At 49.4% G+C, this 19241-nt stretch overlaps 1 protein-coding gene across 1 annotated transcript; it reads right to left on the reverse strand.

Moving 5' to 3' along the window:
• Positions 1-403: 403 nt before the first annotated feature.
• On the reverse strand, positions 404-9877 carry LOC147528034 (cyclin-T1-like). The gene is made up of 12 exons (XM_086618587.1): positions 9870-9877; positions 8505-8625; positions 8260-8430; positions 7196-7470; positions 6784-6865; positions 6342-6470; positions 5409-5469; positions 3977-4039; positions 3548-3593; positions 1336-1499; positions 920-990; positions 404-541 (listed from the first exon to the last, which is right to left on the reverse strand). The coding sequence occupies exons 1-12, from the start codon at positions 9875-9877 to the stop codon at positions 404-406; spliced, it is 1329 nt and encodes a 442-aa protein (XP_086474713.1).
• Between the last annotated feature and the right edge of the window lie 9364 nt (positions 9878-19241).

The following is a 19241-nucleotide window of genomic DNA, read 5'->3' on the forward strand; positions in this document are numbered from 1 at the left end:
GTCTGTCACCAACCGCTCGAGCAGAAACCACCACCGAGCCACCCCCAGCCCTCACCGGGCTCCTCCGCAGCACCACAACATTAAAATTAACAAAACACTAAGATATAAGTTACTGCTTAAATTACTTGTAAAACATCTTAAATTTTCTGTGACATATTTTAAATACCCCCAGAGCCCCCCCACAGTGTGTGTTCCCCAGAGGGGGCTTCAGTTCCAGCAGGCAGAGCCCGCCACGAACTGCAAGTCGAAGGGGCAGGGAGCAAGAACAGAGAAAGCGTTTCTTATCCTTTCACAGATTCAACAACTCCCAGCTCTAAATATCAATAATAAAAGTTATAATATAATAAAATAGTTCTTCATGAGGCAGTGGGGCTTGGGCTCTGTAGAAACTGTAGCAAAACTTTTACTTGGGGAGAGGGGGGAGTGGGGGGGGTGGTTCTGAGGGCAGCAGGGGGTGGTCGGGGCTTCTCCGTGTCTTCTTCGACAGGATCTCATCTTCACCATGGTCATCAGCCTTTGACTTCCTGGCTGCTCGAGAGGCCTGGAATAAAAGCAGCAACGGGTCATTGACTTTGGGCTGTCGCGAGAGCGGGTTCGATGCCAGCAGCTCACCCCGTACAGCGCAAACTCTCATTTAAAGACAGATCCGCTTTGCCCCCATCGCTCCTTGCGGGAAAAGACCCAACCGCTGCCAGCGGGGCTGCCAGAGCAGCCGAAAAACCAAACTCTCTACAGAGTTAACTCAGAACAGATGAACTCGAGCGCTGAAGCGAGGTTTTGCAGACGCGGAGCGTTCGCGTTTCCCCCCACACGTGCCCTTCAGGCACTGTCTCACATTGTAACACTGGAGACACCACGCAGCAGAGAGCAAGAGCCTGTGTTCTCCTGCAAGCACCCGTGGTCCAAAGGAGATTCTTACCCGCCAGTTCCGTATACATTTAAGCCGGTTGGGAGCTTTCTCAAGGATGTGTAGGAATTCGTGAGCCAGTTCTGCAGAGGAAACACAAACCAGGGCAAGAGGGTCAGAGGTGGGCAGAGCAGCACTGATCCATCAGGGCAACCCCCTACTTACTGATGAGTGGGAGCTACTCCAGGAGGGGAAATACTGACAACTAGTATCACTGGCCACATTGAAACTCATCTCACTGTGCCCCTTCTGTCATCCCTGTTGTACCATAGAAGCTGCTGCTGCTGCACTGGGAACCTTGGCAAGGCCTGAAGTCCTGGAGTCCATGAACTGGCCGGTGGCCATGTTTGAATGACAGAGCCAGGGACAGAGATGCCAAAATAACCTAAGAGCCTTTGGGGAGGGGGGAACCTCACTCCAAAACTTACCATCTAAGAGATCCAGAGTGATGGTGTCATCAATGTATTCCCACCAGTGCTTCCCTTCTGTGGAGACTGGGATCTCCCAGTTGGACCACTTACAAGCCAGGTGGACACAGACGCAGGCCACAACGGGAGGGGTGTACTGCAGGCTGAAGGTGGTCAGGTGCAGGCTGATGTCACCAGCAGGGAGAGAGAAACAGAAAGCCATGAATTCCCAAGCCTGAACTTCGGCACTCACAATCGCCCACTGAACCGCCGCTGCACCAGAGGCGGACACAGGTGGGGAAGGTCCTGCCATTCCTCCCCCAGTACAACCCTACTGTTATGGGCGTTTCTATCCCACTCCACCGGTTTGCTTGTTCCCTCCCCGTTCTGCTGTGGGTAATTTGGGTCCAGGCAACTCTGTCTCAAACGATTTTTAGAAAAAACACTGCAGCTTCGGTTGTGAATGGCATCATACACTGGAGTGACTCAGGAGCGCCTAAAAGGAAGCCTGGCCCCTCATCAAGCATTTTCATTAGTAAATTAATGTGCCGTGTGACAGCTCAGACATCAGTGCTGGGAGGTCTAGGTAGCACTGAGAACAGGAGAAACGATGGACTAAGAAAGCATCCTACTCTACCTGCAGGAACACCAGGTCCTCTAAGGCTTAGAAACCGTGACAGGGAGTGCAGGATTTGCCCACTGTCACACTCATCCATCGGCCCTTTCAAAGAGCGTTTGATGGAAATGGTGCCACAGGGCACCTACACGCAGCCGCCGGGCGGCATTATCCGCGTTTCTTCGCCGTGCTCGGGTTATTAAATGCTTTTCCATCAATGCAATGCAGAGACACAGAGATATCCATCTACAGCCAAAAAGTCTGAAGCCGTTTCACGGATACTGCGTTTATCCATATATCAAGAAGTCAAACCCAGGAAATTCAGAGCCTTTATCCAGACTGCCAAGGTAAGAAGCAAAGTTAAGGTGCACAAAGAGACTTAACTCTGCCCCATAATGATGCCAGAAGGAAATATAAGTTAAACATCTGTAGCTACACCTGCTAAATCTAGTTCACCACTTCAGCACCTTAACCAGGCGTTTCATGTCATCGCTTTAAGGCAAAATTGCCTGGCTGCATTTCTTACTTTCTGCCTGGATTTCTTTCCATTATAACCTTAACTCATAATTCCTTGGGTTTGCAGTTATTGCTGCAGGGATAAAATATGTTTCAAGGATGTATTTACCCACACGTTGCTAACACCACCTTCCCTTTACACTCGTTTTTGCAGGAAGCCCACACAGTGCCCTTTGGAGCTAGAGAGCACCTTCAGCAAACAATTCTCCCGGCACGCCGTGGAGGTGAGCAGGCAACACCTCTCCCAGGCAGAGAGGAGACAAATGACTCGCCCAAGGCCACACGCTTTCACGGCTCAGCCTCTCCTCACTCTGCAACCTCACCTGTGCTAACACCTAAACCATCTTTTTCTCCCATCCTTTCACTTCTGCGAGCTCCTTCCCAAAAACACAAAGATTTTTACCATGGGACTCAGTCTGTTCCAAACATTAACTCCCGTGATTTGTCTGAAGCTGGTAATCCAGGAAATTCAATTTAAAAAACCCCAAAACGTCAGAAGTCCCAACACAAGTGTTGGTATCAGCCTCGCAGTGAAAATCGAGCAACAAAACTACCCAGACCTCTCAAGACGAAAAAAACCTCGGAGCCTGATTTCCAGCACTCTCTGTCCAGTCACGCAGGCCAGACAAGGCTATAGTTTTCCCTTGTAACGCCTCATGCCTGCATCCAACTACCCTTTTCCTCCCTTTATACTCTAGATCAGCCATCTTTGGGGTACAGACACATCTTCACAGCACCTAGTCCAGTGAAAACTGACATCCAAGTACTAACCAAGTAAAACCGCATATATTCATTTCAAGTCTACCTTTTTGGTTTGGGGTTTGTTGTTTGGTTTTGGGTTTTTTTTTTCACTTTCACAACTGTCTAACTCCCCATAAACGAAAGCAGTGAAGTTCCTGAGCATCCCATCTGCCTCATTTATACGGCCAATTTTGCACCTGGTTTTGATCAGCAGCAGGAGAAAGAGTTCCTGCTCTTTCTGAACCAAACCGAGCGATCCCCAGTTGCTCGCAGGCTGACCAATGCCCTAGGGGTCACCAGTAGCACATCTCCTCCAGATAAGACCCTCTGTCAAATATGAATCCATTGTAAAATAATAACCTGTTGGTAGCCATGAAATAGGAAGTTTGCGCCAAGTCCTTGCTGGCTGAAAGACAAAAGGAAAAAGCAAGGCGTTAGTCTGCAAATCCTGATAAATATTATGACGTTTTAGTGCAAGAACCACGGGCCTCTCGCCACCACACACAAAGACACCCAGCACAGTTCAACTATGTCTATGCCACAGCTATAGAAGGATTTAGAAGTTACTGTACATAGAAAGCTTTGCGTGGTTCAGCAGAGCCACAGTATCGCGTCAGTCATTTGCAACTGCCTCTAGTTTGACGTTCGTTATGGTTATTACGGAGACTGACTTTAGGCAAGTTCTCAGACAATCCCAGCTGAACGCTACTACATATTTTTACAGTTCTCTGCCAAGCTGAGGTTACGTGGCAGAGGAGCCGCAAGCACCCGACGTCCGACATCGCTCACCTCGCACGAGCTGCATGCACTTCACCACGTGGACATGGGGGTGCTCAACAGCGATCTCATAGCCTGGAAGAACACAGACATACGGCCATCAGAACACCAGCAGCACACCCCCACGGATCTACGAACCTCACGTTTCCTGCTCCTGGGGGACAAGGCCTTCTCCCCTTCCCTCCTACAGCCCCTGCTCTCTGCTCGGAGGCAAGCAGGAATAGAGGAGATCGTTTTCCTGTATCCAGAAGACTCAAGTTCTCCAGTCATAAAGCCCGAAGATCACTGATGCTGTCAGACCTCCAAGCAGCTAAATGACTTCTGTGCTTGAAAGACCTCACTGAAAACAAAACAGCTATTAAGGATTTTTAAAATAGCAGGACAAAGTCTCCTACAGCAGCTGGGAGGAAGGAGAAGACAATGGCATCAGCTCAAAGGAATTTCTCTCACCCAAAAAGCTAAGAGGAAACAGATGTTTTCCCTTTGAAGGAGCCTACAGCACTACAGAGAACTGAACTTAATCCTCGCTTCAGTTTCCTATTCAGTTTGTGCATTATGTTTTAAAGAAAAAAAAAATCAAATCGATCCATGTGTGCAACAGATTTGGTTCTCCCCATGCAGAACGTTCTAGAAGAACTGGGATGTTAAAAAAAGGCAAATGGAGAACTGAGTTGTTGCAGAACTGGAGTCACAGTTTAGCCACTGGTTTGCCAAGCCAGCACGTCCGACCCACTGACACACCTGTCCCTCCTGTCCCCTCGTGAGTGAGGGACTGGTAGCATCTACTCTGAACCAAGTCGGAAACAACAAAGGCCTACTGAGTACTTTGGAGTGGAAGGCTATCTACTAACTCCCTCTGAAATGGAACAGATGTTAGTAAAAATAAGTTTTAACAGTATATTTTAGAAAGGAACAGGATACCGAATCCAACAGCCACAGCCCTAAACGTAGGCTCCAGCTTCTACTTCCAAAAAAAACCCCCAAAACTGTTGCTGTTTTGGGTGTTTTTTCCATTTTCAGCTATCTGATCAAAATATTAGCTTTCAACCCAGGTTCTGTTAGACATCTCTCAATGCAACCTGCTTCCTGGCCACCCAACTAGAACATGAAGTTCAACAGCACAACAGAGGAGAGCGACCGGTGCCCAAACGGTACAAAACCTGTTGTGGGGGGAAAGAACCGAGACGAGCCACACTTCCACGCTTTAATTTCTCTGAGCATTGAACCTGACACAAGTTACACCTGAAAAAACTGACGTTAAAAGGAAAACAGAAGGAGCGGGTGTGAAAAATAGAGTTTGTTGCCTGGACTCTTGTTGTCCCACTGGCCAGCCGCACATCTGCCCTCCAGCTGTGGAGAAGACTGTGCGGTTAGGCTCTCCGCTCTGCGGAACACTCCTGGGTCTGGGATTCGTGTGGCAGCCCGTCCGCTTTGAAAAACTTACCCAGGGTCTCCAGTATTATTCTCTCTAGAATGACCAGGTCCTGGGCTTGCTGCAGGTAAGCCTGGGGTTGAGAGGACAGGCAAGTTACTCACGATGAGGCACTCCGTATAAAGCCCGCACATTTCTAACACACTTTCCCAGGGAAGCAAAAATAGCAAAGGGGAATCTTTATGCTGATCTGCACTGGGGGAACTGGCACAGATCCCCTGCCAGAAAAGAGAAAGCAGAGTGCTGGGGTGGACCTGCTGCCCTGCCAGTGCTTCTGCCAGGGGACAGCTGCGTTGGGATCCACAGTGGCCCTCTCAGTCCTGGTCCCTCGCACTGCACGGGGCGGCTATACGAGCAGTACAGGAGAGGAATTAGCTGCTTTTTTTTTTTTCATCAAGCTTTCCTGGATAAAGCTGCCCCTTTTCAGCAGCGTTGGCTGCTCAGGTCCATGTAAGACGGGCTGCCTCGAGAGATGGGGAATCGGCAACGTTTTTAACAAACCCACCGTTAAAGGCGTGGGGACAGAACAGAACCAAACCGCGCGCACCACCTTCTGCCCTGCCACAGACACTGCTCAATCACAGCAGCCAACATCCACGCCCTCCTCGGCAGCTTTTCACGCAGCCACTGTCACACAGCACATCCGAGTCACGTTGCAGCAGCGTGGCAGAGGAGAACAGAAGAGAGGTTGCCACAGAGCAGGAAAGAAAAGCCTTCTGCTGTACAGAAGCCAAAAAGCTCTCACAGCATCGGAGCAGTTTAACTGGAAAGCTCTCCCTGACCATCCCAGGGCACAGTCGGTCACTCCGAGAGCGGGTACTGCTGAACCCGATTTAACAAGACGCTGTAGCCACACGGTTCAGGATGCAGCACGCTTCCGCCATTCCCACTGCTCCTGCCTCTGCTCCTCACATCAGGGCCCAGTTCTTCCATCTCGACACTTACCTCGCTCTCGGTGTCTAGAGGAGTTTCCTGGTGATACAGGCAGGCATTTGCTACCTTGATTACATGCTCCAGCTTACGAGGCTGCTGCTCCACCTTGGCTGCCAAGAACAGAGCTGCTGGTACCACCGACTTCAGAGAAAAAAAAAAACATTTTTTTTAAAGTTCGTAAGTTTAAAATTAACGCAAATAAATTAGGCTAATTCTCAAGTACAAAACAAACATTCCTTTAGGAAACAAAGCCTACACAAGTCCAACCACCACCAGGACAGAAAAGGGTCTCTGGTGACTAGCAGCAGCTATGAATCACCCGTCCTCTTTCCAAGTCCCATCCCCAGGGCCAGTCCCACCACACTGGCCCCCGAGCTGGCTGCCAGTCAGCAGCAGGAGCAGAGCTGAGGGGGTTCCCGGCGCCCCCCACCCCGCCAGACCCCAGCACACTTACGTTCCAGTGGAACTGGGTGAAGGAGTGCACCATATAGAATCGCTGCATGAACACGATGGCCGTGTTGATGATGAGCTGGGAGCTGGTACCGGCGGTTAAGGAAACACACAGCCGCGACGGCGACCCTTAAGCAGCGCCCTCAGCTCCCCCGCATCCCACCGGCACCGGGCCGGGCTTCGCTCTCCCCGCGGCCGGGCTCGGCTCCCCCCGCTCCCGGGCCGGGTCTCACTCTCTCCGCTGCCGAGCCCGGCTCTCCCCGCACCCGAAACGCTCCCAGCTCCCCCCGCGGCCAACCCGGTCTCTCCCCGCGCTCCCGGGCCGGCCCCGACGCCCCCCCACCCCCGGTGGCAGCTCTCCCCGCGGCCCGGCCGCTCCGACCCCGCGGCGGCGGCACCCGAGCGCGGCCGGATACAGGCCGAGGCGCTGCCCCATGTCCTGCAGCAGGCCGGCCGCCCGCTGCCGGTACGCGCGCTCCGTGCCGGGGCCGAGCCCGGCGCGCCGCGAGGGGCTGCGCTCCAGCTGCCCGCGGGTGAAGACCCAGCGCCGCCCCGCGGCCTCCATGGCGCTCTGCGCCCCGCGCGCACGGACGCGCTCAGCGGCGCTTCGGGCGTTGCTGGGCAACGGCGCGCGCGCGGCTGCGTCACAAGGCGGGCGGAGGCGGGCGGGGCCGTTGCGGCCCTGCGCGTTCTGAGGCGGGGGGAAGGGGGGGGGGGCGGGCGGAGCTCCCCGGCCCGGGCCCACCGGTACCTCCGGCCGCGCCACGGGCCCCGCCGGCTGCGGCCTTCCCGCGGCCCCGGAGCCCGGCCCGCGCCTGCGGGCCCTGCCCGGGCTGCCGCCGGCCCCCCCCGGCCCCCCCAGCTCGTATCCAAAGTGAGTTTTATGTGCGGCGCACGACGGACAAAGTCCCTCAGATCTGCGCTGGGCGGGGGGGGAGCCGGTGCCCGCCCCCCCCCGCCCCAAAACTGCTTCTAAAACAAAAAACAAAAATAAAGGAAAAGAAAAAGAAGTCACTTCATTTTTTTTTTGCATTTAAAAGGGGGGAGGACCTGCCCCCGACCCCCCCCCACCGGCAGCACCTCGGGAGGGAGCAGGACCCCCTGGCCGAGGAGGGCCGAGACTCCGGAGGGTCTGGGGGGGCACGGAGGTGCTTTGCCTGCGCCCCGCCGGGCAGGCGGCACTTCAGTTTGGCACATGGACGGGGCTGGGGAGACACCCCCCCATCCGTCCGTCCGTCCATTCCCTGGGGGGCCCTATCTCCCCTCTTTGGCACATGGGGGATTTCAGCAAAGGGGGGGGCTGCACCCCAACACCCCCCCTCGGCAAACACCCCAGTGCGGGGCTGGGAAATGTACCCCCCGACACGCCACCCTGGTGGGGGACCCCCCCCCCCCCCCCCCAGCCACCTCCCTTATGTCCATTTCTCCCTTTTTTAAAAAAAAACACGTGGACTTGGGGATTTTTCCTTTTTTGCCTTGCCTCGGAGTAGGCTAGGGGGGCACCGGCCCGGGGGGGCGGGACACACACTGCAGGGCCCCCCAGGCCAGCGTTGAGGAAGTAGGTGGTCATCTCCCCCTTGCCCTTGCCCAGCCCCTGGCACTCCAGCATGTAGCCGTTGGCTGCCAGCAGCTGGTACGGGTCCATCGTCACCTGGTGGAGGAAGACACGGGGTGAGGGGGCTCTAAGGGGGGGCCCTGTCTCGCCTTTTCCACACCCCCACTGACCTGGATGCACTCGGATACCCCGGTGCTGTCCATGCGGCTGGAGACGTTGACGCTGTTGCCCCAGATGTCGTACTGCAGCTTCTGTGCCCCGATCATCCCCGCCACCGCCAGGGATTCAGGCCTGGGGGAGGACAGGGGGGACACAGAGCGTCACAGCCCCCTCCCCTGCCCGGGGGTGAGGGCACGGGGGGGTGTGCAAGGGGAAAAGGGGGGTGCAAAGAGGGGCATGGGCAAAGGGGAGGGGGTGAGCAAAGGATCTGCATGTGCACAGGGGTGGGTGAAAGCAAAGGAGCGTGCAAGGGCCAGTGTGTGCAAAGGGGAAGGGGCGTGCAAGGGTTTGCACGTACAAAGGGGTGTGTGAAGGCTGTGTGTGCAATAAGGAAGGGGTGTGCAAGGGTTTGCACATGCAAAGGGGTGTGCAAGGGCTGTGTGTGTGAAAAGGGAGGGGTGTGCAAGGGTTTGCACGTGCAAAGGGGTGTGCAAGGGCTGTGTGTGTGAAAAGGGAGGGGTGTGCAAGGGTTTGCACGTGCAAAGGGGTGTGCAAGGGCTGTGTGTGTGAAAAGGGAGGGGTGTGCAAGGGTTTGCAGGTGCAAAGGGGTGTGCAAGGGCTGTGTGTGCGAAAAGGGAGGGGTGTGCAAGGGTTTGCAGGTGCAAAGGGGTGTGCAAGGGCTGTGTGTGCGAAAAGGGAGGGGTGTGCAAGGGTTTGCATGTGCAAAGGGGTGTGCAAGGGCTGTGTGTGCGAAAAGGGAGGGGTGTGCAAGGGTTTGCATGTGCAAAGGGGTGTGCAAGGGCCAGGGTGTGCAAAGGAGAAGGGGTGTGCAAGGGTTTGCATGTGCAAAGGGGTGTGCAAGGGCCAGGGTGTGCAAAGGAGAAGGGGTGTGAGGGCCGATGCCTGCGGCCCCGGGGTGAGTGCTGGCTGCCGGGTCCTGCGGCTCCGAGGCTGCTGCGCGACAGCCCTGCCGCGCAGATCCGTTGGGAAAATTGCTGAGCGTGTGTGAGTTATCCAGAGCTGCAGCTGGTCGGTCCTGCGGTACCTGTGGGTCGTGCCCCGTTGCAGCGATGGAAAAGCTGTTGGCTGTGGGTCCCCGGCTCATCGCCACCAGCAAAGGGACCTGTGTTGCCAGCTATCTCGCAGCACTTGCTGTCCCAGCACATGGTGGAACTGCCAGCCTTCCTCCTTGCCAGGCTGTGTCTCCTGGTGCTGGTGTCCCAGAGCCCAAACCCGGGCAGGGGGAGTGCTGCAGCCGCCTGCGCTGCGCTGGGCTGGCGGCGGGGCGGGCGCCGGGCCAGGCTGTGCTCACCGCTCGCTCTTCTACAGCGAAGTGCTTGGAGTGCAACAGCATCTCGGACACCTACGAGCCTCACCTGGACATGTCGCTGGAGATCGGGGTGCTGTGGCGGGGACGGGGATGAGCTCTGCTCTCGGGGGGCGTGTTCCTGCAACGGCACCGTTAGTGCTCTCGGGGCTCCCTAACCTGCCGGTGTCACAGCACGGTGCAGGCAAGAGTGGATGCGGCTTCCGCCGCCTTCTCTGGCTGCCGGAGCAGTGCCCGTTGCCCGAGCATGAGCCACGGCTGCTCCGTCGAGGCGCCGTGGCGCTGGCAGCAGTGCAGCCGTCCCTCGCGGCGTGCCGGTGCCCAGCTGGTGGCAGGCCCCTGGGTTCGGCGCGGTCCGTGGCCCTGCGCTCGAGCTCCGTGCCGTCCCTCGGCACCAGCGTCTCGGCAGGGAGCCGGGCTGTCGCATGGACGGGCCACTCGTGCCCCGACTTCTCCTCTGTCCTCGCAGCGAGTCACAAACACAGCGCGGGCGCTGGAGCTGTTTGTGAAGCCGGATCTGCTGGGCGGGGAGAACGCCTACATGTGTGTGAAATACGTTCCTTTGATTCGTGTCGATATGGTGGTAAGGAGCAGGGTGTGCCTATTCAAGATAAGTGATTGTCTGAGTTTCAGATCTCTGTGAAATGCAAAAACATAAACCTGCGAAATTCCTCATGATGCTGCCGACCGCCAGAGTGACACACAGGACGCTCTGGCACTGCAGAACAAAGAGCTCTGGTGACAGTTCATCGTGATGCAAAACGAGATCAAAGGAAATGGTGAAAAGTAGAAAAGGATGGAGAGCATAGACGCTGGGAAGCTCTCTTCAGATGGTCACCTTCAGCTCCAGGATTTTTCAGCCATTTAAAGTATCCTGTTATAATACTGTTAATAGCTACAGCTGCTTTAATATTGTTACTGACACTGCTGTACATATGGGTTTGGTGTGTGTATTTTCAGTGCACAAAGTTGATACCTGAAAAGGAAACTGAACTTTCCAAGACTTGTTTTAAAGTTTTAGAAAGCAGGTATTCTTTATTGCAGCGCTGGGTGCACAGGGGATTTCTCCTCCTAACGTGCACCCAGCGCTGCAATAAAGAATACCTGCTTTCTAAAACTTTAAAACAAGTCTTGGAAAGTTCAGTTTCCTTTTCAGGTATCAGATTTGGCGACCCAGATGGGACCCTCTCTGTTCGGCTGCAGGACCCGCTGAGAACAGGACTCCCTTGGGTGCCCCCGGGGATTTCCCCGGAGGGACTCCTCGCCTCAATCGGATCGCTGCGGGAACAGACAAGGACCATCTTCCATCTTAGAGAAGGTATTCTTTTGATTCTTTTGGTTTGGGGACCGGTCCACTAAGGTAGCTCTCTGTAAGCCGTACGCAAGATAGCGTATACCGGGCAGCCAGCGCCTCAAAGGTGTGCTTTGGTTATAGTTGTGGGAGCAATTACAGTTGTGGGGTCCAGTCCCACTCGGGGTAGCTTTCCGTAAGCCGTAAGCTGAGACTCGTGCAGGACAGCGTATACCGGGCAGCCAGTGCCTTAAAGGTATACTTTGGTTACGATTGTGGGTTCCAGTCCCACCAAAGGCGCCTTAAGAACAACAGAAAAAAAAAAACACACTTAAGTGACTACAATTGTGGGTTCCAGTCCCACCGGAAACCATCTGGAAGCTGAAATATTAATCCTGTATTGAATTCTATGTGTTTGTTTGTGTGATTCTAAGAGTTGTATTAATTGTATGGTTGGATTTTTTTGTGGTTGCAATTTTAAGACTTGTTTTTGTTCTCTGTGTGTGTGACTGAAACATACTTTTAGTACAAAGCAAGTGCGGAGTCTTGATCCGTGGTTCTGTCCTCCCGCAGGGGAAACAGCCGGAGATAGACGAAGCAATAGAAAATAAGAGTGAACGTGTTATTTTAATTTTAATTCCAGTTGTTTGTTTGGTAACAACAGGATTGGGATAATAATAATAACCAACAAACAATGGGTAACCAACAGAGCGGGGAAATTTTAAAAAAGAGTCCGTTAGGATGCGTCTTAGCACATTGGAAAGATATTGGGGGTCCCCCAGGAGGAAATGTAAATAAGAAAACTTTAGTTAAATACTGTAACCAGTGGTGGCCGTTATATAAATTGGAAGAAGGGGAAAAATGGCCAAATAATGGAACTTTGAATTATAATACTCTATTGCAATTGATGCTGTTTCTCAGAAGAAATGAAAAATGGGATGAGGTGTTATATGCTGATATGTTTTTCACTTTAAGAGATCATCCTGAGTGGCAAAAGGAATGTGGTATAAATTTAGTCCCTAAAGACCCCTTTGTTTTGGCACTAGAGAAAGATAAAAAGAAGGAACAAGGAAAGCTGAAACAATGTTGTTCAGCATGTAGTATTGCAGAAAGGTGTTTGAAAACAAAAGATCAGGAAAGTGAGGAAAGGATTGAAGATTATATATCACCACCTCCTGCATTACCCATGGGGTTTCCTGATGGGAACAATGGGAACAGTAACTCAGGAGGGGGAGCAGTGGGGGGATCAACACCAACATCAGCCCCTGCATCAACACCAACATCAGCCCCTGCATCAACACCACCAACATCACCCCCTGCAGCAGCACCAGCACCAGCACCATCACCACCTCCTGCAGCAGTGGGGGAATCAACCCCGATTACTGCCCGAACGCGTAGTAAAACAGGACCAATTCTCCAGGCACCACTTAGAGAAGCTATGGGGCTGGCAGGACCGATGACAATTAAGGTCCCTTTTTATATGGGAGATTTGAACACTTGGAGGGAGGAGGTTAAAAATTATAGAGATGATCCATTAAGAATTACCAAAAGATTTGAATTCAGAGTTAAAAATCAAAACCCAGACTGGAAAGATATAGACATACTGTTAGATGCAATGACTGAAACTAAGAAACAGTTAATTCTAAAACCAGCCCGCACTCAAGTGCAGGCTCAAATGACAGCCGGAACGCTGGCAGGGGGAGTCGATCCGTGTGTTCCCCTGATTGACCCACACTGGGATCCGAATGATAATACAGACCAGTGCACATTAAGGCAATATCAAAATTGGATAAAATTTGGACTAGAAAACATGATCCCAAAGGCTGTAAATTGGTCAGCACTTTATGCTGCAAAGCAAGGGCAAACTGAAACCCCCACGGAATTCTTAGACAGATTACGATTGGCAATGCGTAAATATACTACTTTAGACCCCTCATCTGAAATAGGGCAGCAACAATTGGTATCGCTGGGTTTTTGGGCCAGTCATCAGACGATATTAGAAGAAAACTCCAAAAACTAAAAGAGCCTGAAGTGCGGAATTTAGAAAAATTAATTGAAGAAGCATGGAGGGTGTACAGGAACAGAGAAAGCAATGAAAGGAGAAAATTAAGTAGAGCATTAGCCAAAGCGACAATCTCGGCATTACAACAACAAAGTGCAGGACCCCAAGGATCCCCTGGAAGTAGAGGCAGAGGCAGAGGCAGAGGAGGGCCTCGCCGGGGATCTCGAGGGAGTTTCCAAACAACATTACGATCAGATCAGTGTGCTTACTGTGGAAAAGAAGGGCATTGGAAAAAGGAATGCCCTAAATTAAAGCCTGAGGTGGTTGCTGAAGCCAAATGACGGGGACCTGGGGAATCTACCCTGCCCGATCCACTGGTTAAATTAAAGCTAGGGAACCAGAATGAGGAGGTAGAATTTTTAATAGATACGGGTGCCTCATATTCTGTATTGAATCAAGAACTCATACCTGTAGATCATGATTTTGTAACTGTAACAGGAGCCACTGGCCAGCAGAAAAAGGCTTTTTTTCTACAGCCAATTAAATTTCAGATTGGAAAACAAGTAGGGATTCACCAATTCCTTTATTTACCAGAATCTCCGAAACCTTTACTTGGACGGGACCTATTAGAGCAATTGGAAGCACAAATAATTTTTGAAAAGGGTAAGATAGAATTCAAAGTAATTTGAATGATCGATTCAAATTGAAGTCTTAAGTTTGGCTATGATCCAAATTGAAAAACAAACTAAGGGTACCTCAGAGATTGAAGAAATTTTAGATGAAGTGTATCCAGGGGTATGGGCTTCTGAGATTCCAGGTAAAGCAAAGAACGCTGCACCGATAAAGGTGGAAGTAAAACCTGGTTCTGGTGCAGTTAGAATAAAACAATATCCTTTAAGGTTGGAAGACCGAAAGGGCATAAAAGAAACAATTGAAAAATTCCAAAAGTTTGGGTTACTGATTGAATGTGAGTCAGAATGTAATACCCCAATTTTACCAGTAAAGAAACCAGATGGGAAATACAGAATAGTACAAGATTTAAGGACAATAAACAGAATTGTGGAGGATCTGTATCCAGTAGTAGCAAACCCGTACACTTCGTTAACCAGTCTGAAAGAAACATATGAATGGTTCACAGTTCTGGATTTAAAGGATGCATTCTTTTGCCTCACCTTGGCCCCTGAAAGCCGTAATTTATTTACTTTTGAATGGGAAAATCCCTATTTGGGACGTAAAACTCAACTCGCTTGGACAGTGTTACCTCAAGGATTTAAAAAGAGCCCTACAATTTTTGGGAACCAATTAGCAAGGGAATTGGAACTCTGGGAAAGGCCTCCAGGCAATGGCATTCTTTTACAATATGTGGATGACATTTTGATAGCTACAGAAAAGAGAGAAGAGTGTAAAGAATGGACTGTGAATTTATTGAACTTCCTCGGATTAAGTGGTTATCGAGTGTCATTACAGAAAGCCCAAATCCTGCAGAGGGAAGTGATCTATTTGGGATACCTGATTTCCAAAGGACAACGACAGCTCGGAAATGAAAGGAAGGAGGCCATCTGCAAGACTCCAGAAGCGACTACGGTAAAGGAACTTCGAACTTTTCTGGGAATGACAGGTTGGTGTCGTTTATGGATTCATAATTATGGACTGTTAGTTAAACCTTTATATGAACTACTGAAAGACAATCAGAAACAATTAATTTGGACTGATGAGGCCAAAAGGGCCTTCAAAGAATTAAAATTAGAACTGATGAGAGCCCCTGCTTTGGGCTTACCAGATGTGACAAAACTTTTTTGGCTGTTTGCATATGAAAAACGAGGAGTGGCCCTGGGACTTTTAGCCCAAAAGCTGGAACCCTACAAGCGAGCAGTAGCATATTTTTCCAAACAATTGGACGCAGTCAGCACAGGATGGCCAGGATGCCTCCGGGCAGTGGCGGCTGTCGTTGTAATCATTCCAGAGGCTCGCAAGTTTACCCTGGGGCAGAAAATGATCGTTTATACTTCCCACGCAGTAATTTCTGTCTTAGAACAGAAAGGTGGACATTGGTTATCACCGTCAAGATTCTTAAAATATCAGGCAATCCTGATGGAGCAGGACGATGTGGAAATCGTTACATCTACAGTAGTTAACCCTGCGTCTTTCCTAAGCGATAAACAGGAAACTGACCCCATCGTACATGACTGCATAGAGACAATTGAAACTGTCTGTGCGAGCAGACCAGACCTGAAAGAAGAACCACTGGAAGAGGCCGATCATACCTGGTACACGGACGGGAGCAGCTTTGTGAAGAATGGAGTCCGAATGGCCGGGTATGCGGTGACAACAACTGATCAGGTAATAGAAGCAAGATCTCTCCCAAAAGGTACGTGGGCACAGAGGGCAGAAATAATTGCCTTGGTGAGAGCGCTGGAGCTCGCTGAAGGGCTGCGAGTAAATATATGGACAGATTCAAGGTATGCCTTTGGTGTAGTACATGCTCATGGAGCGATCTGGAAAGAACGAGGACTTTTAACCACACGAGGAAAAGGTATTAAACATGCTGATATGATACTGCGACTTTTAGAAGCAGTTCAGCTTCCAACAGCTGTGGCCATCATGCATTGTAAAGGTCATCAAAAAGGTAACACTGACAAGGAGGTGGGTAACGAATTGGCTGATCATAAAGCGAGGCAAGCAGCGGAACAAGGTGAGGTATTAAGTTTGATCCCGGAAAAATCCTTATCACTACCTGAAAAGGTAGAATATGATGAAAAAGATAAAAAGCTTATCAAAGATTTAAAAGCTAAGGTTAATCCATCAGGATGGGCAACAGTAGAGGACAATCGAATAATAGTTCCCTTTAGAATACTGTGGATGTTGATAAAAACTGAGCATGGCAAAACTCATTGGGGAACAGACGCTTTATATAATTCTCTCTCTAAGCAAATAATAGCACGAAGTTTATTTCAAACTGTAAAAAATGTGGTTAGGAGATGTGAAACCTGTTTAAAGAATAACTCAAAGGCAGACAACCGGGTAAAGTTTGGAAACATTGGCAAAGGATGTGTTCCAGGTCAGAATTGGCAAATAGACTTCTCGGAATTGCCTAGAAAAGGGGGTATAGATATCTGTTAGTATTAACAGATCCCTATTCCGGGTGGCCTGAAGCATTTCCCTGTCGAACTAACAAAGCCCGAGAAGTGACTAAAGTTTTGCTAAGGGAAATCATCCCTCGGTTTGGAGTCCCTGAAGTAATTTCTTCAGACAGAGGGCCACATTTTGTATCACAAGTAGTGCAATCTGTTAGTAAATTTTTAGAAATTGACTGGAAATTGCATACACCTTATCGACCCCAAGCAAGCGGGCAGGTGGAGAAAATGGATCACTTAATAAAAGCACAATTAAGCAAGATTTGTCAAGAAACCAACTTGAGATGGGATCAGGTCCTTCCAATTGCCTTATTAAGGCTTCGAACTAAACCAAGAACTAACGAAAAATTGAGTCCCTTTGAAATCTTATATGGGAAACCATTTCAAACTAGGTATCAAGGGCAAGATCTCAGTCAAGTTGGAGAAATGGGCTTACAACAATATCTGATAGCATTAGGAAAACAATTGGAAGAAGTAAACAAAGTAGTAATGTCCACCAGGGCACAGGGATTAGATTCTCCAGTGCATAGATTCAAACCTGGAGATTGGGTTTATGTTAAAACCATTTCAGGTCGCCCCTTTGAGGAGAAGTGGAATGGACCGTTCCAGATATTGCTGACAACCTACACGGCGATCAAGATCAGAGAACGACCTGCTTGGGTTCATTACTCCCGGGTGAAGAAAGCGCCTGAGGAACAATGGATGGGCAATAGTAGAGGACAATAACAGTTACAATTAGGAATAATAATAATAGTTCCCTTTAGAATACTATGAATGTTGATAAAAACTGAGCATGGCAAAACTCATTGGGGAAGAGAAGCTTTATATAATTCTCTCTCTAAGCAAATAATAGCCCGAAGTTTATTTCAAACTGTGAAAAACATGGTTAGGAGACGTGAAACCTGTTTAAAGAATAACACAAAGGTAGAGAACCGGGTGAAGTTTGGAAACATTGGCAAAGGATGTGTGTTCCAGGTCAAAATTGGCAAACAGACTTCTCAGAATTGCCTGGAAAAGGGGGGTATAGATATCTGTTAGTATTAACAGATCCCTATTCCGGATGGCCTGAAGCATTTCCCTGTTGGACTCAGAACATGAGTGGGGCTGGGACAGGGACAATGAGGCTCCCCTTTTGATGGGAATAATCGGAGAAGGGATCCAAATAGGTTGCCGAATGATCAATGGAACCATCCACGAGAAAGCGACTCAAATTACTGTAGAAGAAGGAACCAATAATTCTGTGCTCACAAAGAATCTTTGTGCCCTCGAAAATGAAAAACTGGAATGCTGGAGCAATTTTACATTAACCCAGCCTGTCGTTATAATCTGTCTCTGGAATACTCAGAAAGGTGACATGGCACTCACATTTAAATTTAAAATGGGCATTATTGAACCAGTGACAACAATCACTCCCAGCCCTAACACGACAACAAGTCCATCTAGCACACCACCACCTATGCCAAATACTCTCTTTTTTGAAATTGGACCTTATGTAATTCAGAATAAGGGTCAACATCAGATGTTGTTTAACACCTCACGATCCCTCAGACGAATTGAATTGTCAATACAAAGTAACATCTCCACTGTCCAACCAGCTTGTTCACCATTTCTGAAAACCTCTTACATAGGGTGGACCACATGGTTACATAGACGAACCGTCTTCCCCGAAAAATGAATGAAGAGGAATGTTACCGGTATCCTGGGAACAGGAATGGGAGTTCTAAATAATATAGACTCTGAGGTCCTAATGAATAAGTTAGTTACAATAAGTAGTGACCTACACGAATTGGAACATCCTTTACGGTCTTCCCTTCTAGCTCTGGGAAGTGAACAGTGGCTTTTATCATGTGCATTACCTCAGTGGGAGAACATAAACGAAAAAGACCATCAGTCCATTATAGATGCACTTGGTGCAGCCCAAAACAATATCTCTCTAGCTCTCAGCTGCATCCAAGCTCAATTGTGGATCCAATCCACGACAGCTATGGTTATAAAGGAAGGCACTTTACCCAATGAGATTCGGAAAGTGATATGGGACAAGGCAAACAATTTTGAAAAAAGATTCCAATCTTTTCAGTGGCGGTTCGTTAATTTTACTTATGATCCCAAAAATGGTATGGTCACAGCCTTTGTGTTAACTCTGGTCACAGCCTCTGTGTTAACTATACACAATGCTTTGGTATACACTATATACCCAATCATTGCATTAGGATTGAATCACAATGGAACTATGCTATATCCTTTGGAACATAGAGTATGGGCACGAAAGAGTGAAAATAAATGGCAGACTACTGTCACTAGCACATTTGTTGTGCAAGGGCAACAAGGATTCATTTGTGAAAGCAACACCATCAGAGCTCAAGATGTTTGTCTTGACACTGAACAGAACGTTTGTCATCCTGATGAGAAACCTAAAACTGTACTTGCGTATATAGGTAATGGATGTGCTTGCATGAGAACTTCCTGTAATTCCATTTTACTAGATAATGTTACTAGAAATATGAATGACCACTCTAACCTTTGTATCTGTAATTTTGTAACTATCACAGGACGTGATTTTACTTATTCAGCTCCCATCACATCTTATCAATTACTAAAATCTAACTATACATTGTTAGATTATACCTGCTGCCTGCCCCTACTGGAACGAACTCAGCATTGCTGAAAGGACTGGTGCAACATGAAGACTTAAGGCGATTGCTGAAGCAAGCCCGAGAAAATGGACAAAAAACTCTGATAATGTCCATCACGACGCTGAAGAAATACACTACGTCCTGGAACGAGTGAAGAAAGATGGAGAACATCATTGGTGGGATATTTTTGTAGGATATTCACCATCAGCAACTAGAGTGTTGAACTTAATACATCCTTTGCTTGTAGTACTAGTAGCAGTAACAATGCTAACAATTGTAAACTTTATGTTCTGGTACAAATTAACCAAATTGACTAGGAGAGTTTGGGTGCTACAGCTCTTAAACACGAACAATATGAATT

The sequence above is a fragment of the Tauraco erythrolophus genome, chromosome 11 (assembly GCF_009769465.1).
Source record: "Tauraco erythrolophus isolate bTauEry1 chromosome 11, bTauEry1.pri, whole genome shotgun sequence".
Taxonomy (NCBI): domain Eukaryota; kingdom Metazoa; phylum Chordata; class Aves; order Musophagiformes; family Musophagidae; genus Tauraco; species Tauraco erythrolophus.

Bases quoted from the DNA above. Each gene is read 5' to 3' on its own strand.
- LOC147528034 (XM_086618587.1), bottom strand. The intron at 4,040-5,408 runs GTAAGTTTTTCA...GTGTTCTTCCAG, and splicing joins AATAATACTGGAGACCCTGG to GCTATGAGATCGCTGTTGAG. The intron at 1,500-3,547 runs GTTATTATTTTA...TGGTGACATCAG, and splicing joins TATTTCATGGCTACCAACAG to CCTGCACCTGACCACCTTCA.